General features: G+C 49.2%; 12 protein-coding genes across 12 annotated transcripts; 5 read left to right on the top strand and 7 right to left on the bottom strand.

The window, feature by feature from the left end:
- Positions 1-296: 296 nt before the first annotated feature.
- Positions 297-2,309, bottom strand: ASPGLDRAFT_51800 (uncharacterized protein; the record flags this gene model as incomplete). Its single annotated transcript, XM_022547611.1, has 3 exons — positions 297-634; positions 684-2,140; positions 2,198-2,309. The coding sequence occupies 3 exons, from the start codon at positions 2,307-2,309 to the stop codon at positions 488-490; spliced, it is 1,716 nt and encodes a 571-aa protein (XP_022396911.1). The 3' UTR covers positions 297-487.
- A 1,803-nt stretch (positions 2,310-4,112) lies between these two features.
- On the bottom strand, positions 4,113-4,917 carry ASPGLDRAFT_39212 (C3HC4 finger protein; the record flags this gene model as incomplete). The annotated part of the gene is made up of 3 exons (XM_022545040.1): positions 4,113-4,133; positions 4,198-4,736; positions 4,803-4,917. The coding sequence occupies 3 exons, from the start codon at positions 4,915-4,917 to the stop codon at positions 4,113-4,115; spliced, it is 675 nt and encodes a 224-aa protein (XP_022396910.1).
- A 1,250-nt stretch (positions 4,918-6,167) lies between these two features.
- On the bottom strand, positions 6,168-7,515 carry ASPGLDRAFT_69580 (cobalamin-independent methionine synthase II family protein; the record flags this gene model as incomplete). The annotated part of the gene is made up of 3 exons (XM_022549386.1): positions 6,168-6,739; positions 6,796-7,114; positions 7,189-7,515. 3 exons carry the CDS (start codon positions 7,513-7,515, stop codon positions 6,168-6,170), a joined length of 1,218 nt encoding a protein of 405 aa, XP_022396909.1.
- Positions 7,516-8,373: 858 nt separating this feature from the next.
- On the top strand, positions 8,374-9,261 carry ASPGLDRAFT_135251 (putative NUDIX family hydrolase; the record flags this gene model as incomplete). The annotated part of the gene is made up of 2 exons (XM_022541361.1): positions 8,374-8,691; positions 8,749-9,261. 2 exons carry the CDS (start codon positions 8,374-8,376, stop codon positions 9,259-9,261), a joined length of 831 nt encoding a protein of 276 aa, XP_022396908.1.
- A 54-nt stretch (positions 9,262-9,315) lies between these two features.
- ASPGLDRAFT_39209 (MutT/nudix family protein) lies at positions 9,316-10,073 on the bottom strand (the record flags this gene model as incomplete). Its single annotated transcript, XM_022545039.1, has 3 exons — positions 9,316-9,554; positions 9,615-9,948; positions 10,023-10,073. The coding sequence occupies 3 exons, from the start codon at positions 10,071-10,073 to the stop codon at positions 9,316-9,318; spliced, it is 624 nt and encodes a 207-aa protein (XP_022396907.1).
- Positions 10,074-11,376: 1,303 nt separating this feature from the next.
- Positions 11,377-12,606, bottom strand: ASPGLDRAFT_51795 (HAD family hydrolase). The gene is made up of 2 exons (XM_022547610.1): positions 12,459-12,606; positions 11,377-12,405 (listed from the first exon to the last, which is right to left on the bottom strand). The coding sequence occupies exons 1-2, from the start codon at positions 12,465-12,467 to the stop codon at positions 11,680-11,682; spliced, it is 735 nt and encodes a 244-aa protein (XP_022396906.1). The 5' UTR covers positions 12,468-12,606; the 3' UTR covers positions 11,377-11,679.
- Positions 12,607-13,539: 933 nt separating this feature from the next.
- On the top strand, positions 13,540-15,687 carry ASPGLDRAFT_51794 (initiator tRNA phosphoribosyl transferase family protein). The gene is made up of 5 exons (XM_022547609.1): positions 13,540-14,066; positions 14,116-14,150; positions 14,219-14,391; positions 14,444-15,116; positions 15,167-15,687. Exons 1-5 carry the CDS (start codon positions 13,723-13,725, stop codon positions 15,307-15,309), a joined length of 1,368 nt encoding a protein of 455 aa, XP_022396905.1. The 5' UTR covers positions 13,540-13,722; the 3' UTR covers positions 15,310-15,687.
- ASPGLDRAFT_51790 (aldo/keto reductase family protein) lies at positions 15,637-16,770 on the bottom strand. Its single transcript, XM_022547608.1, has 2 exons — positions 16,564-16,770; positions 15,637-16,449 (listed from the first exon to the last, which is right to left on the bottom strand). Exon 2 carries the CDS (start codon positions 16,273-16,275, stop codon positions 15,736-15,738), a length of 540 nt encoding a protein of 179 aa, XP_022396904.1. The 5' UTR covers positions 16,276-16,449; positions 16,564-16,770; the 3' UTR covers positions 15,637-15,735.
- A 70-nt stretch (positions 16,771-16,840) lies between these two features.
- ASPGLDRAFT_883742 (uncharacterized protein) lies at positions 16,841-17,819 on the top strand. The gene is made up of 3 exons (XM_022550445.1): positions 16,841-17,439; positions 17,492-17,665; positions 17,709-17,819. The coding sequence occupies exons 1-3, from the start codon at positions 17,131-17,133 to the stop codon at positions 17,772-17,774; spliced, it is 549 nt and encodes a 182-aa protein (XP_022396903.1). The 5' UTR covers positions 16,841-17,130; the 3' UTR covers positions 17,775-17,819.
- A 659-nt stretch (positions 17,820-18,478) lies between these two features.
- Positions 18,479-20,751, top strand: ASPGLDRAFT_39205 (alpha-actinin, sarcomeric (f-actin cross linking protein); the record flags this gene model as incomplete). The annotated part of the gene is made up of 4 exons (XM_022545038.1): positions 18,479-18,534; positions 18,700-18,766; positions 18,863-20,470; positions 20,524-20,751. 4 exons carry the CDS (start codon positions 18,479-18,481, stop codon positions 20,749-20,751), a joined length of 1,959 nt encoding a protein of 652 aa, XP_022396902.1.
- A 550-nt stretch (positions 20,752-21,301) lies between these two features.
- On the top strand, positions 21,302-23,106 carry ASPGLDRAFT_1502840 (putative RNA binding protein; the record flags this gene model as incomplete). Its single annotated transcript, XM_022542130.1, has 6 exons — positions 21,302-21,340; positions 21,395-21,466; positions 21,761-21,953; positions 22,008-22,071; positions 22,125-22,191; positions 22,242-23,106. The coding sequence occupies 6 exons, from the start codon at positions 21,302-21,304 to the stop codon at positions 22,911-22,913; spliced, it is 1,107 nt and encodes a 368-aa protein (XP_022396901.1). The 3' UTR covers positions 22,914-23,106.
- ASPGLDRAFT_883443 (WD40 repeat domain-containing protein) lies at positions 23,047-24,577 on the bottom strand. The gene is made up of 5 exons (XM_022550443.1): positions 24,387-24,577; positions 24,210-24,323; positions 24,121-24,160; positions 23,969-24,064; positions 23,047-23,921 (listed from the first exon to the last, which is right to left on the bottom strand). The coding sequence occupies exons 1-5, from the start codon at positions 24,394-24,396 to the stop codon at positions 23,171-23,173; spliced, it is 1,011 nt and encodes a 336-aa protein (XP_022396900.1). The 5' UTR covers positions 24,397-24,577; the 3' UTR covers positions 23,047-23,170.
- Between the last annotated feature and the right edge of the window lie 744 nt (positions 24,578-25,321).

The raw sequence follows: 25,321 nt of genomic DNA, 5'->3' as shown, positions 1-25,321 counted from the left end.
GGACGACAAAGGAAAGGAAAAGAAAGTCTGCGCACTCATACCCAAGGAATACAAATGCACACAGAATCCAAAATGCTAAAATAAGAATATCAGATATTTGCAATAAGTTAGCCAGTCATATACAATAGATCACAGATCACAGCGAGATAGATAGATATGACAACATCCTCCCATTACACAAAAAAACGCCTCGTCAAATGCAGTCTAAACCAAAAAAAAAAAAAAAAAAAATCATAGTAGCCAAGCAGCGACAGTAACTGTTGGCAATAATGCAGAATCAACATGTAGGACCGAGCTTTTTTTTTTTTTTTTTTTTTTCGTAGCTGTTGTCGCCATGGCATTTTAGTAGTTATTGTAACTGAGTGAAGTTAGATATATGAGTAGATTCGATCATATCATGTGATAGCTTCTGCTTTCTGCATTTGTTGGGAGGTGATAAGAGCAAAAAGAAAACCGAAAAGATTGAGTTGTTTGCCCGGGTAGGGCGTTAGGAATCCTGCATCTCTTTATCAGAGCCAATATCTGGCTCTGTGGCGAAAGGATCAAGACGTCGAGCGCGTTTCTCGAGTTCCAGGGCAAACGGTGTCACCGTGAAGCTTCGGAAATCCGGACCATACGTAATCCAACGGTGGAACTGCAACCATTAGAATCTACCTTTGAGGACAGAGCAAAAAAAGACCAACCATCGCAAGTCGAACCCCTAACCACAAACACCGATACATCCTAGCCATACTCAGAGAAGGCACCTCGATCGTACGCCCTTCATCCTCTGCCCAAGCACCCTTGAAGTGATCCACAGGGAAATATTCCTGACTCCAAATCTGGCCCCGGAGAAGGAAATCCTCCGGAAAGCACTTCCTGTCATCTGCAACGGGGAATTCTGCGCGTTCAAGGACGCGGAGATCCGTGTTGCTGCGCAGCATTGCGTTCAGGAATGTGGTAAGTTTGCCCCATGGAACAACTACTTCGATATGCCTTATGCTGGTGTTGTTGAGCGCCATGCTCCAGGTAAAGGCGAGGTAGGCATGCACGGCTGGAAAGACGTTCTTGTTGCCTATTTGATCAAGGAAGGCAGAGAAAGTCTTGAATGCGAGATGAGCGCTGTAGTAGACCGTTATTTGAGACTGCGAGTTCTGAAACTCGCAGAACTCAGCTTCAATCACGTCCACTTTATCAACAGACGTCCAGTTCTCTGATGCAGTCATGGTTTGGTCTTGTTGCTGATCTTTGAATTCAGCAGGTACCACGGCATCAGCGACCCCATACTGAGAAATGGCAGTAAAATTGCACGATGCCATATAAACCCCGTGCAACCTGAACGAGTTCGCAAGTCGACTAACGTACTTATCCAGATGCAGCAGATACTCATTCACAAGCACCTTGAGATCAGAAAGCGGACCTTGCGAGAAGAGATTGCCATGAGCAGCCACAAACGCAGAAGCAACTACCGGTTGATTGTATGGTTTGGGACCGTTCAGAAGCGGGTGAAACAATAACTGAATGCTCTCTCCAGCACTAGGAAACGGGTGCAGACTAACCAGACTTTTTGTGTAGTAGAACAACTGTTGAAGCATGTCTGGACGAGCGAGAACAGCCAGGTGATGCTGAATTCTGCCAACACTTGGGTTTTTGTCAGCTGCTTGGTGGTACCAATATCGGGCCACACCGGCCCAGGTCTCGCGATCCCGGAGGTCAGATTCTTCTACGGCCATGCGATAGCGCGCCAAGTCACCAAGACATTCGATCCAAGTATCCTCAAAGGCAGGCACGCTCTCTAGTAGTAGGGTCATCATCGAATAAGCCAAATACAGAAACGTAAGCGTATGCTCCAGCGAATCCGGAAGTCGATGGCGCAACAATTCCAAAAATGAATGAATCCCATAACGCCACATACGCGCCGGCATAGCGTACTTCTCCGATAACTTTTTCAGAGCCGGACCCGCAGACGGGTGCTGTGAAGCGAGGAAAAAGTCGTGATGCTCATGAAGTAAAGTCCGATGCAACGAAATCAGCGCCTGCCATTGGTGATCCGACAACTTATTCTTCGATTCGGCCTGCTGCTTATCAATCTCGATGCACTTCTTCTCTACCATCACCAATCCGGCGTAGATCCCGCGGACCTCGTTGACCAATTGGTCTTCTGTTAACGGATGAGTCTCTAGTTGCCGTAGCTGTAGGGAGGACATCCGTTGAGTACCTGGGGCTGCTTCGCTAGACGTAGTCGTAGGTCCTCCCGGAGGTCTCTGATCTCCCTCTCCATCATTGTCATTACTATGTGTCGGTTCTGGCGGTACAGGAATGCTCTTCATGGGTGCCGAATTGATGACGTTCGAATCAAAACTGGATGCTGACCTCTCCTGGTGCTGCGCCTCCGTTGTATGATTGTCTTCACTTTCATTATTCGGATTGAGAGTCCGCAGGTCCATAGTGGCCTTAGCGCCGGCACCGGGAGGACTGAAACTGGGACAGCGATCTTGCGACGACGTGCTGGGTTTGCGCGGCGGCATGTGCGCGAGTGGGTAGTTCGGAGATTCAGATCGCGGTAACTTCCGGCGGCGTCGTCCGGGGGAATTGGCGGTTTTTGAATTAGATCTCAAAAATTTGACGGACCGCTCATCATAGGTGCAGACACTCCGCGTAGTATTCGTACATCCTCGCTTATGGGACAGGGAAGAGGATGAGCTTGGGGCGAGACACGGGGCCTTTGCGGCGGACAAATCCGAAGGCGAAGCGCGTTTGTTACTGTTTGCGGGCCTGTTAAAACCCGGTGAATATAAAGCGGTAATTAGCAAAACACAGCCTCAATTGAAAATAGTAGTACTAGTAGTACTAGTAGTGACAGAGCAAGAGACTTGGGGGCAAAAGACTATTTATCTTCAAGCGATATATGTGGGGGGGGGGGGGGGGGTGCGTCGCCACTATTGAAACTAACCTTGCTGGGAATAGGCCTATAGGACCAGAAGCCCAACTCTCCCACCCCTCGTTGTTGGATGTGACATGACCGGGAGGAGTGTTCATGCTTGGGCAAGGGAGAGTCGGGCACTGATGGAAAGATTCTTCGGGGCATCTGACTATGTCAACCAAGAACATAAGACAACTGGCAAGCTGGCAACTGGCACCACGCACAAGGTCAATTTTTTTTTTGAAGTCTTTATAAAATAATAAGACAGCCGTCCAGTAGAAATTCCTGTGTTTGATGGTCTCTATCTCTACAAAACTACCCCGGATGGTCGCGGGTCTTTATACTTGAAACATATCATGCTTCAGCCTAGGATCAGCTGCATCGTAGCCTAGTCTTCCATCGGGGTATACACCCCGTACAACAACATGATGATGGGCAAACCAGCATCTTGCAGCCTTGTCTAGGGTATCTTTGCAATTTAAACCAAGGAAGGCTCTAACAGCCGCAGCCAACCTCGTGGCATGGGGGATCTGAACTTTGGTAGGCAAATACCTTAGCGTAATCCGATGACTAATCAATACCAAAAAGCCTACAAACAGGGGGTTGTGGTTGCCTTGTGGCGGGGGCGGTCCAGAATGCGAACCATTTGTTGCCCTTTATAACGCACCCTTCGGCAGCTCGGCTTGCCGGTTTCGATTTTGTTCTGGATTTTTCTATATTTTTTCTATATTTTTTCTATATTTTTCTACAAGTTTCTAGATGATCTTTATTTGATAGCTTATATCTACTACGAGTCATTACTAGTACTGATACGGAGTACTACCCGGTGGTAGCTATACACCATTTCGCACTCTCCATAGATACATCTCTACTACCTAGGCAGTCCCACAGTAGCGGGCAACCTATGCATGGTTCATCTGCAGTTCGGGGAATACTTGATTGGAGTGTCTGCCTACATACCCCACGTTGATTCATGAACCGCAGACCGCTACGGGTCAGCTGACTGTGAGTATATGCACTGTCAGGACCTCGTATGCTGCACTCGTCATCTCTGACCAAGATTGCCCGTATAGAACCTATCTGTGCACCAATAACTTTAAAAGAGTCGCAACCAAGGGTGATCATGCTATCTATGACGAACAGACGAACGGCATCAACTCTATACTTGTGTAAGGATAATACATCACACCACTTCACCCATCACCAAGCATTACGTGAGAAAGATCCGGTACTACCGCAGTTAGATTCTAGAGCCTCGATCATATGTTTGTTAATGGTGGAGGGGAGGACAATACCTTTCCCATAACCACTGCGCGACATATCGGACAGTTGACCTTCTTAACTGGTCTCGTGGGGTCATTTTTCGTCGCTGGGATGTGCAGGTCCGCGCACCATTGACAGAGGACCGCATGTCCACAAGGGATAATCACCGTATCGACCAGCTGGCTCATACAGATCTTGCATTCGAGCTTAATCATCATTTCGGAGCTTTCTTTGGCATCCGGCCGTCCATCGCCCATATTATCGAGGCAAGGGCCATTTCGAGCAGGGGGTTCTACCCTGACCCACCCTCCGTCTCGCCACTCAAGCGGGCTTCTTGCTCTAAGCATGTTCGGATTGTACCATGCATGGCCATGGGCAGGGTGATCCTGAACACGAATTTCGAACCCTCGTCTTATGGCTTCTCTCCTAACGAGCCTTTGCCATTGCTCGAGAAATTCAGTAGGCGGTTGCAAGCTGGATTGTCGGGGGAAAGAGTAGTTTGGACTCGGAGGTTGGTCGTAGCTAGGGCTATCGATCGCAAGATTTTGGAAGGGTTGTGATAGGGGATTCGCTGCTTAGAAGAGAGACACACATTAGCATCGATGGACCAATAGCAACCAGGGCTGTAACAGCATACATGGCCCGGGATTACCACCCGCGACGGCTGTACCTTGTGGTATAGCCATCCCTGAACTTCCTAGCATAGGATCCTCGGCGTACTGGCCAGAGGGACCTGTGGCGGTTTCTTCCATGTCGGCAGCCAAAAACGTCTCGCTTAGGATTTGAAGGTTCGCAAGGGTACTGACAATTTCTTCTCGAAGTACCTGAAGCTCTCCCCTCACCGTATCGATGGTCTCGTGGCGCGATTTTATTGAACGTCGAGGGTGAATAGGAGAGAACGGCGCAGCTGCAATCAGACTGGGCGCAGAGGTAAACGCAGGAAGCCTTGGCGAGCCCAAAGCAATCAACCTGTTCACCTGACCAGGAAAACCACAGAGACTCCAGTATTCTAAGGAGCAATGGACACAAGTGAGTGATGGGAGGGAAAAAGTGGCGGACACAGGAGAAACAAACAAAAGAAAACAGCAACGGTGGTGGCTATGGCAACATAGAACTCGACGACACGCAGTGAATGAGGGATTACAAACCCCAACACTTCCAGCAATATGCAGATGCAGAATATTCTACTGGTGTATCTTGTCTACAACCGTTGTTGACAGATAGCAGAATGTGACCGGCAGGAGTGCTCGAATATTGTTGCACACACCAACAGCAGATAGATGTATCCGACTTCAGACAACCAATGGCATGTTTGTGGATACAGCTGGATGAGGCACAAGTAAACATTATCCTGCTGGTATTGCGGAAGTATGGCGTTGAGAGGAACGACCTGCGAGACAGAACTGAAGTTGCTGTTAGCACGTCTTCTTCCAATGGACGAGAAACTGACCTAGATAACAAAGGTGAGATCGACGAGCGTATATTCAATAAGCGATCCTCAACGTAGCGAGGTTTTTGAACGTTCAAAGTAGTAGACGAAGGAATTCAATGGCGCAGGGAGCATAAAATACGGACAATAGAAGCGGCAAAAAGACGCTGACCCGCCTGTAGCTGGCGAGTCAGCCAGGTCCCTAGTCGACTTTTTTCACTTTTCAATCCACGAATTGGGGGAGAGCAAAGATAGACGATGGCGTTGAGGAGAAAAATGGAGAGAGACCTCCGACTGACGTCGGCGCAACGTCTTAGCGGGTGTTTCCGAATTGGGAAGTCGCAAGTGAAGGACTGTTTCCCCGCCAATCTACCCACTCCATTTACCCCATGCTCCATTCTGGTGGCCGGGGAACCGTACTTATCATTTTTTCCGTCTCCGCCATCATTATGTATCCCTGGCGAAATTGTCCGGATGCACTTTCCATGTGTACTTGCTTGCATTTACTAGTATGTGCACTTTACGTACACTGACTGATATCTCTTGTACGAAATCAGGGTCCCAACCCCGCCCTCAAGCCTCCCCAGGCCAAATCCTATCAGCAATGCGCCGAATAAGGCTCATCTTAGCCACCATATCATCCACCCCAACAGCATTCCCACTACTATGACTCGCAAATCCACACTGCGGACTAACACAAATCTGCTCCAGGGCTTCCTTCTCACTCCTCCCACTCCCCTTCGAAATATAACCCGCAGCGTCATATATCCTAGCCACCGTCGCATCGAAATCCTCCAGTTCCGGGTACTTACTGCTGACAACTCCCAGGACGACATTCTTGTTGTCTGGTAGGTACTGTAGAGGCTCAAAACCTCCAGCACGTTCCGTATCGAATTCCAGATAGAATGTGTGAACGTTTACTTTCTGTAGTAGCTCTTTTGCAATGCGGTCGTAGGGTCCTTCGGTGAAGTGTCGTGATTTGACAAAGTTTCCGCGGCAGAGATGCAGGCCGATGTGCATTCCTTGGGGACATTTAGCCATGATATTGTTGTAGACGTCGATGTACTTGGTGAAGAGCTCATCGGCAGTGCAATTGTTGCGCTGGTCGTTGTTGAAGTTTTCGATCATCTTTTCGTTGCAGAAATCTGAGCTCACATATTAATAGGCATTCGCGTAGAATGGTAGTGGAGTAGTGACCTACAGCACATATTCGGATCATCAATCTGCACATTTCGCAAACCATGGTCATACAAAACCTGTAGCTCCATCTGATATGCTGCGACAACATCCGCGAAATACTCGTCGTCATTTCCGTAGACGTCCTTTGGGTACGCAGAACCCTCCCTGTATCGCAAGTGATACCAAGTCGGGGCAGGGATGGTGAGTTTAATATCTCCATGTTTCTCTTTTGGCAGGATGCTTTGAAGGTATCTGATTTGGTCGATATGGTCCTTCGACGCTACAGATGTGTGCTTGATCTTTCCTGTACAGACGACAGTTTCACCGGGTTTGTAGTTTTTCTTAAGTAAAAAACAACGATCAGTCTTCACTACTCTGTAGATGCCCCTCACACTTTAAACTCAGCAATAATCACCTCGAGAAAAGCCCCAACATCAGGAACATAAGGTCTGAAGATCTCCACATCCGGTCCAACAACATTCGTCATACCCTCCAGATTCTCCCAAAACGTTCCCCAGAACATGTGTCGGCGATACTCCCCATCATTAATAGCACGGAAACCACAGTCTTGCTGCAACTTCACAATCTCATTCACAGCTCTGTCTTCTGCTTCGCGCAATTGCGCATCTGAAGCTTTCTTGTCGTTCCAGGCGTGTCGGACTTCCAATAGGTAATCTGGTCTTAGGAACGAGCCGACATGCTCAGAGCGGAAGGGCGGATTGTGATGTAATGGGAAACTCATGGTCAATTGAGAGTAAATAGAGAATCGGGATATGCGAACATCAATATGAGGGAGCGTTTACTCTTATAGTGCTACTATCCCCGCACGAATCCTGACCCGCCGGGATAGGGAACAATCCGACGGGCTGTAGGAGTATACAAAAGTACGCCCCGTTCATAACTTATGGATTTACGGATTTAGTTACTGGATTGCCGATTGACCAACAAGGGGTCAATTGCCGCTTGTTTTCCGCAGGGAAGAGTATGTCTCTATTGATACTCCGTTGATTGCGGGGTATCTTGCCAAAACCAGCCATTCAGTGAAGGGAAGTATTTCATAGAGCTTAGTGCAGCTACTGCGGCCTTGGTCGGGGATCACCGTGTTAATGCCTAGGTTTTCATAGGCACCAACAGCCACGATACCGAGCGATTAGGTTGAGTCTCCATATCGGAAGCTCAAATTGACAGCCGAAGTAATCAAGGCCCAATCCGATATCTGACGATGAGAAGAGAACTGTTTGACTTTATGCCTGCCTGGTTTCACTGTGCCGACTATTTTGTAGGACATCCACTCCGACCCCGACGGAGGCATAAGTGATCCTTCCGTCGGATCCAGACTAAGCTATCGGAGTAGTTACAAGGTAGACCTGGTCTGTCTGATCTGACTGTCTCGGTGCGGACCGCGGTACTGGATCCCGCATCTAATGACGTCATTCACCGCTCTCCATCCCAACGTCGATTTTTTAATTCTATAGACTACAACTCACGAGCGTACTCGCTTATGCTCTCCAGACTGCAACAACTAGGGTGGCACCTCCGGCCACAGTTACGACCGTCTCCGATTCCGCTTCTCAGATTACCAACGACAACCACACCAACTATGTCCACCTTCACAATCCCCAACCACTCCAACCTAACCGTCACCACAACCCCCGACCTTTCCCAAGATGACCTCCTCCAATTCCCCGCGTTCAAGATCTGGCTGTCAACCGTACAGCGCTCGCTAGAAAGACAGCAGAACCCCAAGCATGAATTCCACAAGGACCCATATGTCCTCAGAAAGATCGACATCCAATCGGTGGATAAATTCAAGGGGGGACGGCTGGGCTTTGTGAAGTTCCGGGCGGATGTGTCGAACTCGCAAGGGGAGGGTCTTCCGGGGAGTGTGTTTTTAAGGGGTGGGAGTGTTGGGATACTAGTCAGTGCCGTCGTTCTCCATCTTACAGCCCCATATGCTAACTATGTATCGATACAGCTCATCCTCCAACCCGACGACGTCCCCCCATTCAACGAAGACGAAAAACGCGCAATCGTAACAATCCAACCCCGCATCCCAGCCGGCTCCCTCGCCTTCTCCGAAATCCCTGCCGGAATGCTCGACGACAGCGGAACATTCGCTGGAGCCGCAGCGAAGGAAATTGAAGAAGAGACGGGACTGTCAATACCGCAGAATGAGCTTGTGGATATGACCTCGCTTGCACTGCAGACTATGCATGAACCGCAGGATGGAGAAGCTTTACAGAGAGCGGTTTATCCTTCTGCGGGCGGGAGTGATGAGTTTATTCCGCTGTTTTTGTGTCAGAAGAGGATGTCGCGGCATAATATCGAGGGGTTGCAGGGTCGGTTGATGGGTTTAAGACAGGATGGGGAGAAGATTACGTTGAAGGTTGTGCCTTTGAAGGATTTGTGGAAGGAGGGAGTGCGGGATGGGAAGACTTTGGCTGCGTGGGCGCTTTACAAGGGCCTTTCTGAAGAGGGACGGATTTGATACCAAGCTATTTATACCCGGGTTAAAGCCATATGTACAATCCTGGTTAAGCGTTTAGAGCTTCAACTTCTTCGCAAGCTCAATACCCTCCGCTATTGTCCCCACGCGAGCATCGATAGCATATCCCTCATTCTCCAACTTCTTGACCTCCTCAAACAACATACTCAACGGCACCGAAAAGCACTCGATAAATTCGTTATCCTCAAGCTGCGGCTTCGGATTCTGGTTCTCGGGAAGCGACATGTCCACGCGAACATGCACCATGTTCAGATTCGTATTACAGAATCCAGGATCTACCACATTAGCCACCATCCCATCTTTCACCCACCCAAGGAGACCAAAGAAAAACTCACCATTATACATAACACTACTCGTCTCCTCCGCAACCCCCACGTACCCAGTCTCCTCCTTCAACTCCCTAACCGCACACTCCTCAACACTCTCGTTCGGATCAATCAACCCAGCCGGAACCTCAATAACAACCATATCGATCGGGGGCCGGTACTGTTTCTGCAATAGCAACTCGGGACCGGTTGTCTTGTTCAGGATGGTGATTATGCCGACGCCGTCGATGGCGCAGCTTTTGGGGCGCGTTTGGCGCTCGGCGGATTCCCAGGTTCGTTCGATGCCGTTCGGGTCTAGGTAGGTTGTTTTGACGAGGCGGGCCCAGCGGGCTTCAGCGGGGTCCTATATCGTTATCTTCAGGTTAGTTCGTGCACGACGAGTAGCCTATGTTGGTAGTCGGGGAAGTGGTAGCCTACCAGCGGCCCCGCGGAGAGGAACTTGGATTTGGCGTAATTTGGCGTCGACATTGTAGCGTAATCAAGCGATACAATAAGCAGAAAAAAGTCAAGTAGGCTGCGTAAAGGGTATCAGGGTATCAAGAATGAAGCTGAAGCTGTGATATGACGTTCAACGAGGGATCGGGAGGGGTTGAGCTTTATTTCCATATTTGGTTAGTCTAATCGGAGGGCTGACCCTTATCTTATCTGAGATACAAAATAAGATAAAGATCCTCATACAGGGCGTTACAGACAGTGACTACAGGTCAGCTCACCGGCGCCATCTTCTGATGTGAGCTCAACTCACCGACGAGTCAGTAAATCACGTGACCTTTTCTTTGTTCCACCCCACTGGTGAGTTGAGCTCCCAGCTATAAATTACTGTACAGTTCCTTACTTTACCATCTCTGACAGATTTGCGGAGAAACATTGGAATACTTTGGAAATTAGTTAGCTCCATGGAAGTTGACAGTTTATGCATTAAACCGAGACGGTATGAATGCAAGAGAATTCATAGAATTCAACATCATGATATGTGTCACGGGCTCAGAATAGTAGATACTAACAAAATGATCTTCTAGTTTAAGGGCACGATTATGTGGTAAAGGTCAAAACAAAGTGAAATCAACTATTTGTGGGCGCCAGTGAGTCGACCCTCATATCAAGTGACCATCATGTGATAAAAAGTGGATCTCAGGTGAGCCGAGCTTAAAGGGCGCCGGTGAGCTGACCTGTAATTTGTTACAGACACTACAGACTCCTAAGCTAGCCAACTAAGGACTTCATGCTGCTCTTCCTTTACAGCGGAGTCTAAGGTCATGAAGCATGTTGATAAGGCTCATTCGACCCATATGTACTGAGTACGCAGGAATGGAGCCGGTCTGATCATGATTAAAAACAACGTGTACGCGGACTACAGTAATAACAAGGGATCATCTGTAGAACAGAGGATCTGACCAAGTGGATAGCAAATCTAGTCCCCTCTCTTGTGGAACCCTCCGAAACCCAGTCAATCCGCAAACAGCGAACATCCCGACCCACCGGGTACGATAGTGAAACAAATGACACATAATGGCATTGTCCAACAATGCCGTTGTAACTCTTTACTCGGCTCGGGCATTTGCGGAAATGGGATGGTTGGGTGACTGTGTTACCACACCGAGATATTTATGGCTGGTCCTATCATAGCCATTATAATGTCTAGTGCTTATGCTCCTAGTCTGCATTGATCCCCTCAGATCCGAAATTCCCAAGGAAAAAGAAAATCCTGTACATTAGCAGATCACCGGTGACGCACTACGGCAATACCCGGTGCTAAAGCAGAAAATTGGAGAATATGCACGATTGGTGGAGAACCATTTTTATTGTATTCTGCAGGCTACAGACAACTTTATTGAATTGGTATCACTGCCCATAAGAACCTGTCTATGGTACAAGCTTCATAAATAATGCACAGGAGAAAGTAAAGTAATGCTAGGGAATCAACCGATCCATAACCCATAAAAAAAGAGAAATCCATAGCTCCGTAACGACCAACGCTCGCGTTATCGTGACTTCATGCGATAGTTTCGAATAAAAAAAAATTAGTCGTATCGTAAAGGGCGAAGAAAGAAGGAAAGTAGAGTATCGTGGAGTTTTAAGAAGCCTCGATCTCGCCAAGGCACTTCTCGAACTCGGTCCAGTCCTTCATGACGACCTTGGCACCGAGTGTCTCGAGCTGCTGAGCCATCTCCAACTTCTTGTTGTCATCGGGGTAGCTTCCAACGTAGGCGATGCAGTGGATGCCGGCACGGATGGCGCTGAGCGCACCAGACTTGCTGTCCTCGATGGCAACGGTCTCCTCGGCCTTCTTGCCGCACTTGTCAAGAGCGTGGAGGTAGATGGCGGGGTCAGGCTTGGAGGTAGGCTTGGCCAAGGAGCTGGCAGCACTGAAGACCAATTCGGGGTCGAGCCACTTGTCCTGGCCGACCTTCTTGATGGAAGCCCGGACACGGCGGAGAGCGGACGAAGAGACGACGGCCATGTCATACTTCTTAGAGTTGTAAAGGTTCTCCAACACCTCGTTGACACCGATGCAAGGCTGGGCCTTCTCGTTCAACTTCACGATGACCTTGTCCTCCTCCTTTTTGACGTAGTCCTCCAGATCTTCCTTGGACAACTCGAACTTGTACTTGGCCTGAAGAGAGATCATCATACCACGGAAGTTCTGACCGACAAAGTCCTGGATGAGCTGAGAGCCGGTGTAACGGTCCGGGATGCCACGCTTCTCGAGAATCTCGTTGGCGAGATCAGCACACGCCTCGAAGGCCAACTCTTCCGAGAGGACGAGGGTGTTGTCACAGTCGAAGAAAAGTTCAGTGATCTGGAGAGTTGTCAGCTGAGACGAATAAGAAGCAAGTAGTCGATAAAACGAACCTTAGGCATGGTGACTGATGTGGGTAGAGTACGTAGAAGTGTAGAGTATCGGAGAAGAGATGCGAGTCGGAGAAGAGATGCGAGTGGTAGAATCGAGGACGGTAGAGTGGTGGCAAGAAAGGACGAAAAGAAGTAGGAGAGAAAGAGATTATTGGTGTTAAGCGAGTTGATGTGGTGAAGTCAAGATGAGTGAATGATGGCAAGGGAGAAAGGTGGCTTAAGTATTCGCTCCTTCCTGAGACACCACAACGGCTGTGAAATCACTAGTCATTCCAAACTCGGAAACAAGCGGGTCGGACTCCACCGAATTGAGGTCATATCGTGACGTTCGCGATTGGGCAGGAATGACCAATAATAATCCAAGTTTCCGGCTAAAACCGGGTCTGCTGTGGCACTAGAAGGCTACCATTCCTTGTTTAGGAAACGCTCAGCTACCTCCTCCAGCTAAACCACTTTGGGAATAGGGTCATAATTCATGGAAAGACGGAGAATCCAGCGTCATTAATTAATTGCCTGCGAATCGAATCGAAGGGCTTCTGTATTCGGGACATGTGAAGCCATACTAACCCGGTGCTGCCCAATACAGGAGGTAGGCCGTGCGTTATCAGTTGAGTTGCTAGGCAGAGTACGCATTCTTGCTCTGTATGCACGGAGTAAATCATGCCAAGTATGTGTAGATATGGGAGTCATGATATCAAGTCACTCTATGAAAGATTCAAGTTAACAAGATTCCATCATGCCAAGTCCGTATTAGTTCACGAAATTGACCATGCCTCGGAGTCTACAATTCTATCCCGATTCAGCCTGGTGCCGGACTTGTACCTTGAGCGATTATGCACGAGATGACCGATTGGTTCTCCTGTTGATTCCAGACAGATTATGCTCCGTACTACAATGAATGCAACTGTTCTAGGCAATTCTTCCTTGATTCCAGCACTATTCTATTCCGTACTTGATACGGTGTCTATTTTGGAATAGCGCTTAGTATCTTCCAGAAGATACCAATCACTATACATAGTAAACGGAGAGTCTCAAATTCTGGCACCGGAGTCTATGTACTGCTATGTACGACTCCTATGACCTGAGCCCCACGCTATCCTACTTGTATACAATCTGTAAGCTGATTGGCCACATTCCATGAAATGTACCAATCCACTCCTCCGTGAAAATTGTTCTGGTCGATGATTCGCAGAAACCCCTCTTTTTTCTATCATTTTCTTCCCTGTCTCTCGCTTCTGATATTCCACGAAGTAAACAATCAACCATGGGTACTTCCGAGCCATTCCCCGTGTCTTTATCGGACCTACACTTCCCCTCCACAGAACAACAGACCATTTCCCAGACTCTCTCCTCGCTGCGCCGGTCAGCCCTCTCCATCACCAACCGCCTCCGTTCCGTGCAGTCCGATGCCAGTTTCGTGCAGGAGGTTGCAGACCACTACGATCTGCCGCTGGTTGCCAATGAGCGCTGCGGGAGTTGGTATATCCCTCCCAACGCCAAGGCTGGCAGCGCATACTTCAAAAGCACAGACGGCCATACCGGGCAGTGGGACTTTAGCTTTCGTAGGCTGAATTTGCAAGTTTTTCCTGTTGCGAGGGAGCACGGGGGGTGAGTTTAGTTTACTACTTTTACTGTAAGAGTGGCACTAACTGCGCAGATGTATTATCGTGGATTCTACCCGTCGGGGGAAATGTAAGTCTCTAATCCCGGGGTCTTCATATATTATCATCCTTTAACATGCAACCTTCCCTTTTGGTCAGTGATGCCTGATGCCCTCTCCAAGACCGTTCCAATATGGTGCGCTGTCGTCAATCGGGCCTTGTTCCCCTCCGAAACGGACTATCACGCCGTGGAGTTTCCGCCGGAGTATCTGCCGGCTTCCGAGGAGTCGCAGATTGAAAACAGAATTGATAGTTTTGTCCAGTCTCTCAAGGTACCTTTACTCTCTATGTTCGTGTTTAAATGACAATAACCGACAAAGTTAGGACCTCAAACTCGACCTAGACAACCTACGTCAACAACTAACCAAACCCATCCGCGTGGCATGGGCCAACCGATCCTACTTCTACCCAACCGACCTACCCAAAGACCCCAAATACAACCTCATAGTGCTATGCTCCGCCTCCAAGCGCGTGCACGGCGCCGAAATGTCCGAAGGCGGCTACATCCAAGGCGCGGGGGATGACAGCGAAGGCTGGGCTCACGGACTCACCCCGCCCGTTTTCTGGGCCAACCAGCCCGTGCTCTTCTCCACGCACGAGGAGGATTTGCCGTCCGTCATACAGGACCTCGTGGATGAACACCGGCGACAGGATACGGGTCATCAGGCGATCCTTGTTGCGCCCACTAAGAATCTGTATATTAGCCAGACGGATCCAAGCTTGAATGAGAGTGGGCGCTATGACCTGGTCATTGATTGTAACGGTGGCCCTGAGGCGGAGGCGGTGCAGGGGAATCCGAGAAGGCTGAATTTGGGGTGTGGGCATTCGAAGTTGGGGAGTCGGGATCTGAGGAAGCAGTTGGATAAGGTCAAGGAGTTTGTGGAGACGCAGATGGCTAAGGATCCGAGTAGTTCGCTGCTTGTGACTTGTGAGACGGGGAAGGATTTGTCTCCGGCGGCTTTGCTCGCGGTTCTGTGTTTGTTCTACAATGATGATGGTAAGTTAAGTCAGGCCAGGGCTCCTTAGGACCAGCGCTAACTACTGCAGGCGAGTTTATCACATCTCCAGCAAGCCGTGTGATAGAAAAGCAATTCATTCGCCAACGTCTCGCCTGGATCGTATCGTCCAAGCACGATGTCAACCCTTCTCGCTCAACACTTCAATCAGTCAACGCTTTCTTAATGTCATGACGAACACATGGTATTAAATCGAGTCGCTATCGAACAAAATGTACAGAACAAATATACAATGCACTTTACTCATTCTCAACCGCCTCGACAATAGCCCCCGCACTTCCCTGATCAAGCGCGTTCAGCACAGCCATGTCCTCCTCGCTGATATCAAAGTCGAAAATACTAGCGTTGGCAACGATCCGGACCGGGTCGTCTGTCTTGGGCAGCGGTACCCATTGCTTCTGCAGAGCGTAGCGAATCAAGACCTGCTGCGTCGTTTTTCCGTACTTAGTGGCAAGCTCAACCAGCGTAGGGTCGTTGGCTTTGTAGTTGCGAACAATAGGCGAATACGCTTCCACAACGATACCGTTCTTCTTGCAGTACGCATCGATCACGCGTTGTTGGCTCCAGGGGTGGAGCTGCACCATTAGCACCAAAACATCCCTATACCCTCGGATGACTGCGACTCACCTCAATCTGATTCACATGCGGCGGCCACACCTTCGCCCACGGCTTAAGCTCCTCAATATGCTTAACCCCAAAGTTACTAACCCCAATAGCCCTCGCCTTCCCCTCCTCATACAACCTCTCCAACGCCTGCCAAAGCTGCTTCCTCCCCGCACTCCCAGACCCCGAGCTATGAATCAGGAACAAATCCACATACCCCCCCGCACCCCCAACCTTCTCAACACTAGCCAGCAGCTTGTCATATGTAGCCTCCGGCGAGCCCGCAGGACTCAGGATCTTAGTCGTCGCGAAGATCTGGTCGCGCGGGATTCCCGATTTCCGAATCGCCTCGCCGACTTCGGCTTCGTTCGCGTAGAATTGCGCCGTGTCGATGTGGCGGTAGCCGGCTTCGAGGGCTTTAAGGCACGAGGTCACGCATTGGTTTGTTGGAGAGCGGTAGACGCCGAAGCCGAGGCGGGGTATCTGGACGGAGGTGCTGGGGAGGGGGAGGGTGTCGGTGATTGTGTAATTGGGCATTTTGTTCGTTTTCGATCAGCACGGCTGTGTCGATTTGCGAGAGTTGTGTTGAAGTGGAATTGGTGGTGTAGAGAGTGGTAAAGGTCGGCGCGAGGTGAGTTGGTTTTGAAGCTCTTTTGCCCCGCCGTCGGAAATGATATCATCACGGGCCGGGTTTATTGCGCAATTCTTTCTGTGAGTCAAATAGCGGTACCTTTTCAGATTCTGGATTTTTCTATAGATGTTGTTGATCACGCAATATCATATTGGACAGGGAAATTTGCATATTTATTTGACCGGTGTCTACAGTCTCGATGCCTGAGAACTCCCCTGATACCTGCGTTGAAATGACCTGCCTATGAGAGAATGAGTACCAGGGATTGGTTTCTTCGCCATGGACGTTATGCTCACTGGACTTGCTCTCACAAAAAAATTTCTCCAATAATTCTTGCTCAAGCATCACTATCTATACTTCAGTAGCTTTCTATGTCCCCATCCAAGCAGGCACTAAGAGGCGCAGCCAAACAAACCCATGAAGCCAAAAAAGACGCGCCTTACGAAAGAACAAGAGAAAAGCACGTCAGAGGGAGCTCTTACGAATGAATCTCAAATTCAACGTGCCCTTGCATCGCTAGAAACGGTCGGAGCTCACATTGAGAATCCCTCTCTCGAAACAGCAAAGCAAAGACTACAACGCTATCAGGGAGTTACAGCAGAAGATCGAACTGACTATTTGGTCTTGGAGCTGCTTTAAGTCCTCCCTCCTGTTGGACAGAGAAATTTGTGCTGTGATGTATTTACGCGGGATAACGACCAGCTCCAGAAACTCAAGAGGGAGCTCCGGGAGTTCCTTTTTCATCCTTGTAGGACTTTCGAATGTCCTTTCATCGATATGTCCTGTTTGATGCGTGTCTAGTGAAAGCTACCAGCGGGAAAACGCCAAAAATAAGCCCTGTTGGTAGTGACGATGACGGTCCAGATCCGGCTCGGGCTGATCTGTCTAAATTAAGAGGAGATGTCCTACTTCGAGATAACAACCGCTGCATAATCTCCGGACATTACGATGTCTATCAAATACCCCGGAAAGAGCGAGAAGGTTTGCTGACTACATATACTTCATGTTCACACATCTTTCCGTATTTATCGGGGCCTAGCACGTTGAATGGTATATTGACTGACGGAGAAGTAAGTAATATCAATCCTTTCTTATTGAAACATTACTAAAAAAAAATTCTAGTTGAGTAGGGTCTCTCGTTTTTGGGCATTCGTCTACCGATACTTCCCGAATATCAAAGGGGTATTAGACATGAACAAGCCAGGGGAGATCAATGCCCGGCGTAATACAATGACAGATGATAGCATATTGTATACTGCTTTCGCGAGCTTTCAGTTGACGTTGGAACCCCTTGGGGTATGTCTGTTTCTCCTATATTCTTTTTATGCTAATTATCTAGGGCCATACCTACGACATCAGAACATTTGATGGATTCCCCAACCCTCTACAACAGATGGTTGCCTAAAGACAGACAAGTCTACTTTCAAACTACAACGGACATCAAACTCCCGGATCCAGAACTCCTGAGAGCGCATCATGCAATAGCGGGATTCCTTCATGCAAGTGGAATCGGGGAAGAAATCGACAGGATTCTAGAAGGTGACATGGAAGCTGAGGAGACATAATCCTTCTGGTATCGATTTAGAAAGGGTGAATCACTTGCTTACCGCCATCAATTAACCTAACAATAACTCAGGGGTACTTGTATTTATAGCTAGTCCGAATAAACTACGCATAGAACCATAGAAAGCGAGTACCATCCATGGCTTCGCGGTTATTACTGTGGAGGAGGCTGGTGATTGGGTGGCAATACCGTTCCGTACCGTACCGCTGGCAATCGCAGGGGCACATGGCGGTACGGCTTCGATAACGACATTCCACGGCAGAAACACAGTCAACATCCAGCCTCTTTTTTTTTTTTAGTATTCTTCTTCTTCTTTAACTACTTGTCAATTATCCCTCTTTCACGGATTTGCTGCATCGTGAAAGATTCTTTGTGTTCTATTCTTCTTTATTGACCCCCCCCCCCTTCATACTCCGTCCCTCTTACCGACTCCGCGATTGGAGAAAAGGAAAAAAAGCGGTTCCTTACCAACTCAACCCAACCTTAGCAAAAATTCCAAGCAGAGCAGCCCTGGATGCCGCTATAATCCAGCATCCTCTTTAATCATGTTGCAGGTCGAGAAGCAATGGATTAATGTGCAGCAGAAGACATTCACCAAATGGTCAGTCGCATTTTGTTTATCGTGGTCCCCTCTTCACCCCCTCCGTCCCTCCTTGCCCCTCGGACGAAGCGCCGGGGAGTTTGTGCCTGAATTCTCCGTTGTGTCGCTTTCTCTATTGACTGATGTGGAAAAAAGACCTGTTTGCTAACTATTGCCACTCTACAGGCTCAATGACAAGATCAAGGTTCGAAATGTCTTAATCGATGATCTCGTGGTCGACCTCTCCGATGGTGTGAGTCCTCACCCCATACCCCGATATTCCTGTCGACTTTGTGCGGACAAGCTCGAATAATTTCGCATGAACTAACGTTGACCGTTGCTCTCCTAGGTCATCCTCATCCACCTCCTGGAAATCCTCGGTGCAGAGTCCCTAGGTCGATATGCCTCGAGACCCAAGCTCCGCGTGCAGAAATTCGAAAATGTCAACAAGAGTCTTGATTTCGTCAAGGGGAGGGGGATCCAGATGACCAACATTGGAGCGGAGGATGTGGTTGATGGAAACAGAAAGATTATCCTGGGTCTGATTTGGACGCTCATTTTACGGTTCACCATCAGCGATATTAACGAGGAGGGTATGACCGCCAAGGAAGGTCTGTTGCTGTGGTGTCAGAGAAAGACAGCTTGCTACGACGGTGTCGAGGTCCGCGATTTCTCTACCAGCTGGAATGATGGCCTGGCGTTCTGTGCTCTTCTCGATATCCATCGTCCCGACCTGATCGACTACGATGCTCTCGACAAGAGCGACCACCGCGGAAACATGAAACGTGCGTTCGATATTGCGGCCAACGAAATTGGTATCCCCGATTTGCTCGATGTCGATGATGTTTGTGACGTTGCGAGACCCGATGAGCGTTCGCTGATGACCTACATCGCCTACTGGTTCCATGCCTTTTCTCAACTGGAGAGAGTGGAGAATGCCGGTCGTCGTGTGGAGAAGTTTGTCAACAACATGCACGGAGCGTGGGAGATGCAGAACTCGTACGAACGACGAATGAAGGAACTCATCCGCACGATCCGAGGGCAACGTGATGGGTGGAAGAACTCTTCCTTTGAAGGAACATACAAAGACGCCAAGGAGCAGGCCCGCCAATTCTCGCTTTACAAGAGAAACCACAAGCGTCAATGGGTTGCGGAAAAATCGGACTTGGCTGCTCTCCTGGGCAACATTAAAACCAAGCTCAGTACCTACCGGCTGCGTGCCTACGAACCCCCACCGGAGCTTACTCCAGATGCCTGCGACCAGGAGTGGGAGTTACTGACAAAGGATGAGCATGAACGTAGTCAACTCATCAACGAAACCATCCGAGATATCAAGAACGCCCTGCGTCGCTCCTTTGCGGACAAAGCCAATGACTTCGCCCTTACCCTGAAAACCCTCTCCCTTGCTATTTCCGGTCTCGACGGTGATGTAGAAGACCAATTAGCTCATGTTCGGAGACTCAACGACAACCTCCCTCCCCTTGATGCCTTCTTAGATACCATTGCCGCAATAGATGAGCAGTGCGCGGAAGCCAACATTGAAGAAAACGACTACACCACATACACCCTAGACGAACTTTCGTACGAGCTGAGCCTGGTCAAATCCAGCATTTCCAAGAAACTGGCGTTCTTGGACAATCAGCTTGTGGCCCGGAACATGACGAACCTCACACCGATTCAGCTGGAGGAATTCGAATCTGTATTCCGGCACTTTGATCGTGACTCATCCAACACACTGCAAGAACTGGAATTCTCTGCTGCGTTGGCGAGTTTGGGTCTTGTATACGATGAGGACGAGATGCACGATGTCTACGTTGAGACGTGTGGCCCTGCTCGGCTTCAACAGAATGCTGGTGTCAGTTTCGAGCAGTTTATTCGGTTTATGGTCAGTGTCACGGAGGATCAGAATACGGCAGAGCAGGTTTTCCAGAGTTTCAAGGAGGTTGCAGATGGAAAGGTATGTTTTGTCCGCCCTAGGATAAAATCAAGAAACTAACGCGTGTCTTGCAGCCCTATGTCACAGAAATCGACCTTCGACACTCCCTTATTCCGGACGAAGTTATCGAGCACCTTGTTCAAACAATGCCGCAGCATGATGGCCCCGATCTTATGGAAGACAGAGATCTTCCGAAGTACGACTACATCAGCTTCATGGAGAAGTTAATGGAAGCCAACAACAACAACAACAACAACGACGACGACGACGGCATAAGCGAGGTGTCCGCCAATGGAGATTAACTGCATTATTCGATTCATCCAGCATTTTCGGTTGTTCAGGTTTTCGTTTCTGTTTTACTTTATCTGTTTTTTTGGGTGCTCTATGGGTGTTCTCTGGAGCTCGGAGGGTTTGGCTCTTGACTGGCGACCACATTGATCATGCATACATTTTTCTTTCTTCTTGTATTGTTAGTTTCTGGTTTTCTGTTCTCTCTTTCTTTGATGCCTTATATCCGAGCTCATGGGATGACTACGTTGTGTGTACGCCACAATTGGGGAAATGGGGGTAATAACTAAAAACAATAGAAATCATGTTAATGGTATCTGTCACATACTTGTACAGACTGATCTTAAAATAGAGCATAAAGTGGTCCAATTGGCGTGTATATCACGTGACCCGATCTGCGGGAATCAATGAAGCGCGGCGGAGAGCTTGTTTGTTCCTCGCCAGCTATTCGATTTCTCCCATCAAGCCGCGCAAGTCATTGCCTTTATCACAATATATTATCCTTTTTGGATTATTATTTAACGTTCTTCATCCTCACCTCGACCCTCTTGCGACACGTCCAAAATGGACCGCACCTTGGACGAGATCATTGCCGAACGTCCTGTATGTCTAACAGCTCTGCATCGACAAACGACGAGAGAACTAACGGCCTAGCAGCAGAGACAACCCCAGAACCAGAACCGTGGTGGTCGCCGCCCTCAAGGCCGTCGCCATGATGGCGTGAAAAAGGTATTACCTTTTTTTTTTTTTTTTTTTTTTTTTTTTTAGGGAATTGCGCTGACATGTCGGGTTTCTCTGAAATAGGTCCTCCCTCCTGTTCTCCTTTCGAGCTTTCCTCCTCCTCTACCTCTATCTCTACCTCCTCATACTCTCCTCGCATGGTGAAACAAACCAAAAAGAAAAAGGCAAAAAAAAAAGAAAAAAACGCAAATGCATTCGCTGGCTGGACCTGTCGTTTCAAAAGACGCTACACCGCGAGGGACGGAGCTTTTTTTTTTTAACACAACGCAACGATAACATAAGTTTGACTTCGAGCTGACCTTTGTTTTCTCTCTTTTTATTTATGACAACAGTCCTATAGAGAGGATAAACCTGATTTGGATCTGTAATTATCCGTCCCTTACACTTGTTGATGGCTTTGAGCGATGCGAATTGATTGCTGACAGGGTTGGGAATAGTGATTGGGTCCACGACAAGTACGAAGATGATCGAGAGTGTATGTTTATGTCGATACATGGTGATGGTTTTTGTGGTGTTGACTGTTTTCTAGCTCGCCCGTCCCGCGCTCCGAGACGCCAGAGAGGTGATCGTTACTCGCCGTTGCCTGACGACCGGTATGCATTCTCCTGGTCAGTCTAAATTTGCTAGAGGTTGCTAACCATGATAGTACCTCCGCACTAACGAAGATTCGCGTCGAGAACCTTCACTACGACATCACAGAAACTGATCTCGAGGTTCGTCATTACTCGACACCACCACATGCGTGTCACGCTAACTAGCTAAGGACCTATTCACTCGAATCGGCCCCATCCTCAACCTCTCCCTGGTCTACGACCGCGCCGGCCGCTCCGAAGGCGTCGCCTACGTAACCTACAACCGCCTCAGCGACGCCAAAACCGCAATCGGCGAATTCGACGGCGCAAACGCCAAGGGCCAGCCCATCCGCCTCACACTCATCCCCGGCGGCGGAGGCAGAGGAAGACAGCAGGACCGCAACCCCTTCGACAAAGTGGAGAGACCGCGAGGCAGCCTTCTCGACCGTGTCGAGCGGCCTCGGGATTCTCGCAGTCTGAGCCCGGAGGGCGCCGAAGGCGGACGACGCCGGCGCGGCCGTGGTGGTGCTGGACCTGCTGGCCGCCGCAGTGACGTCTCCAAGCCACCACCGGAGAACATCGATCGCTACGTCCCCGGCCAAGGCCGACGATCGCCGACACGCAGAAACGGAGGAGACAGGCGACGAGGAGGAGGCCGTCGCGATGACGGGAACAAGGCGGCTAATGGCCGGCCTCGCAAGACGCAGGAGGAGCTCGACCAGGAGATGGAGGATTACTGGGGTGGTTCTGCGAATGTTGGAGCTGGAGCTGCGGATCAAGAGGCTGTTCAGGATGAACCGCAGCAGGTTGCGCCTGCTACTACGGCTGCTGCTGGGGATGACGATGTGGATATGATTGAGTAGAGGTGCCATCTCGCCATCTACGGTTCTTTTTTGTCTTAATTCTCCATTCTGTTATGTCGATTGGTTTAAACAGGTAGATTCCAACTTGGTTATTTGGGTTTGGTTAATATGATTTCATTGTAGTATTCACCACTAGTATTAGTTGAGCAATACAGGAATATGCATATTCATGGGTATTACCATAGCCTCAGCACTCTGGCATCATTCACACCGTGCCATATTCATCAACAAGAGACCGCACCGCAAGGCTGTTCTGTCTACCGCCACAACCCATACGACTCCCGACAAGCCTTCCACAACTTAATAGTCCCATCCTCACTCCCAGTCCCATAAAGCTTCCCATCCGGTGAGAAACTAACAGACCAAATCGGCCCGTGATGCCCCTTCTGAACCTCCAATTCCTGTCCCGTATGCAAATCGTAAACACGCGCCCATGTATCCTCCGCACTACCCGTGACCAACCGTCCAGACTCGCTGTTCACAGCCACGCTCGCCACGTCGTATGAGAAATCGATCTTCTTCAGCATCCGGCCCGGGTTCATGCCGTCGAATAGGTATACGGATTTACCGGCTGCCACGGAGAGAATACCCGGGTCGCTGGGGCGGAAGGCGAGACTGTTGAGTTCGCAGCTACCGATTGGTCCGTCGACGGTGTATTCGAGGACGGGGTGACGGGAGCGGAGGTCCCACCAGCGGATTTTGCGGTCTTCGGCGGCGGTGGTGAGGATATTGTAGTCTCTGTTCCAGATGATGGATTTGATGGTGCCGCCGTGGACGCCCGGGCCAATTTCGTAGCTTGTCGGGTCAGGGTTGGGTTGGGTTCCTGTGGGGGAGGAGGAGGTACTGTTGTCGCCGCCGCGGGTGAGGTCGAAGATGCGGAGTTTCCTTTCCGCGCCTCCGGTGGCTAGGATTTGGGGGTTTTGTTGGATGGGGAATGCCACTGCGCGGCAGATGTGGGCGTGTTGAAGGGTGTGGAGGCATTCGCCGGTGTGGGTGTCCCAGACCTTGCTGTGGTTTGTTAGAGGTTGCCCGGACGTGAGGTCGACGCAACTTACGCTGAGAAATCTGCTGCTGCGGTGGCTGCTATGTTGGCGTCCGCGGAGAGTCGAGCTTGCCAGACGGCTCCCTTGTGGCCGAAGAAGGTACCGATCCTAGGATAGAGCATCAGTAAAGCAATTCACTATCGTGATATGAAGATAAGACCAACCAATCACCAGTAATGCCATCCCGGAGCATAGGGTTGTTGTCTACAACGGTTATTTCCTGACATAATCAACCATAAAAAGAAAGACCTACCCTTGCAAGCTGAAATAAGGTAGTACTGATCATCCTCAACAGTGGAAGAAAAGTTGAGGTGTGGCACAGGACGAGAATGTCCGTGACAGGTTAGAGGTACCACCTTCGGGATGTCTTAAACAACGGTCAGCCGCAGTCTGTTGAACCTCAACCCGGGAGACACAAAACCCAACTAACCTGAAGCCATTTCAAAAGATGAAGCTTGAAATTGAGGATACAAAGGTTTGGATCCTTCAATGGAGACGAATTCGCGTCCAATCCCAGAGTCGGTCAAAGGAACGATCGATCTTGATTTCAGCACGGAGCACCACACGGACCCAGTAAATCAAGTACAGAAAGTCAAATGAATGGTCGTAAGTAAACCGAACAGACACGTCGAAACAGTCAGAGATATATGCAGAAAGGATAGAAGGAAATTCGTCAGGTTCGTCAATTCATCAACAGGACGGTGGGGGGGTGCAAACGGATGAAGAGAAGGGAAGGTGAGAAAGACGACACGGGAAAAAGGGAAAAAGAGACTGGACGGACGGAACACCCAGTCCTTGGACAATTATCGAGTATTATTGACAGAGAAAGCAGAAACAAACAGGGACTCGGCCCATGTAGCGAAACAGACCGGGAGGAGAGTCTGTAAGTCTGCTTTGATACTCGTCCAAGCCAAAATGTCCGATGGCTTGGCGCTATGCCGAGTTGGGACTAGTGGCTCTGCACGTGAGGCGCGTAGTTGGACTTCGATTGTATGGCTACTATGTACGGAGATGAGGTGCCACTTTTCCGACATAAAATAGCAACTACTACTACTGTACGGAGATGAGAAACTCTCTGTTTAAAAGCAAACATTCAAGGATATAATGTAATAGTCAGGTTCAGCAGTGCTGTATCTATCATTGGCTACGTATTCCCTTACAGTAGTAGTATTCTCGATTCATCCAGCTTCAGCATTCTCATCAGCGTCCTTACTCTATACATAGCATTGCATAGACTAGAACATGTAAAGCAATACAGACAAGCAATATCAAGCTATCATTGCCATAGTAGAAGTGCTCAAAGATATACAAGTATACATTTCTAGCAAGTTCCAATACGACTCCACCGCCCACGTGATATGATGT

This window comes from Aspergillus glaucus (assembly GCF_001890805.1).
Source record: "Aspergillus glaucus CBS 516.65 unplaced genomic scaffold ASPGLscaffold_25, whole genome shotgun sequence".
NCBI lineage: Eukaryota > Fungi > Ascomycota > Eurotiomycetes > Eurotiales > Aspergillaceae > Aspergillus > Aspergillus glaucus.
Note: the sequence above shows the minus strand (reverse complement) of the source record. Positions and strands in the feature narration are given on the sequence as shown.

What these genes read in the sequence shown, in the direction of transcription:
- ASPGLDRAFT_51794 (XM_022547609.1), top strand. Translation starts at nt 13,723, where the DNA reads ATGGGTACTTCCGAGCCATTCCCCGTGTCTTTATCGGACCTACACTTC. An exon ending in GTTTTGTCCAGTCTCTCAAG is followed by an intron (nt 14,392 to 14,443) that starts GTACCTTTACTC and finishes CGACAAAGTTAG; the next exon opens with GACCTCAAACTCGACCTAGA. An exon ending in TTTGTTCTACAATGATGATG is followed by an intron (nt 15,117 to 15,166) that starts GTAAGTTAAGTC and finishes TAACTACTGCAG; the next exon opens with GCGAGTTTATCACATCTCCA.
- ASPGLDRAFT_51790 (XM_022547608.1), bottom strand. Translation starts at nt 16,275, where the DNA reads ATGCCCAATTACACAATCACCGACACCCTCCCCCTCCCCAGCACCTCC.
- ASPGLDRAFT_883742 (XM_022550445.1), top strand. Translation starts at nt 17,131, where the DNA reads ATGTCCTTTCATCGATATGTCCTGTTTGATGCGTGTCTAGTGAAAGCT. An exon ending in GTATATTGACTGACGGAGAA is followed by an intron (nt 17,440 to 17,491) that starts GTAAGTAATATC and finishes AAAAAATTCTAG; the next exon opens with TTGAGTAGGGTCTCTCGTTT. An exon ending in TGACGTTGGAACCCCTTGGG is followed by an intron (nt 17,666 to 17,708) that starts GTATGTCTGTTT and finishes CTAATTATCTAG; the next exon opens with GGCCATACCTACGACATCAG.
- ASPGLDRAFT_883443 (XM_022550443.1), bottom strand. An exon ending in CCTTATTTCAGCTTGCAAGG is followed by an intron (nt 24,161 to 24,209) that starts GTAGGTCTTTCT and finishes TAACCGTTGTAG; the next exon opens with ACAACAACCCTATGCTCCGG. An exon ending in GATGGCATTACTGGTGATTG is followed by an intron (nt 24,065 to 24,120) that starts GTTGGTCTTATC and finishes GCTCTATCCTAG; the next exon opens with GATCGGTACCTTCTTCGGCC.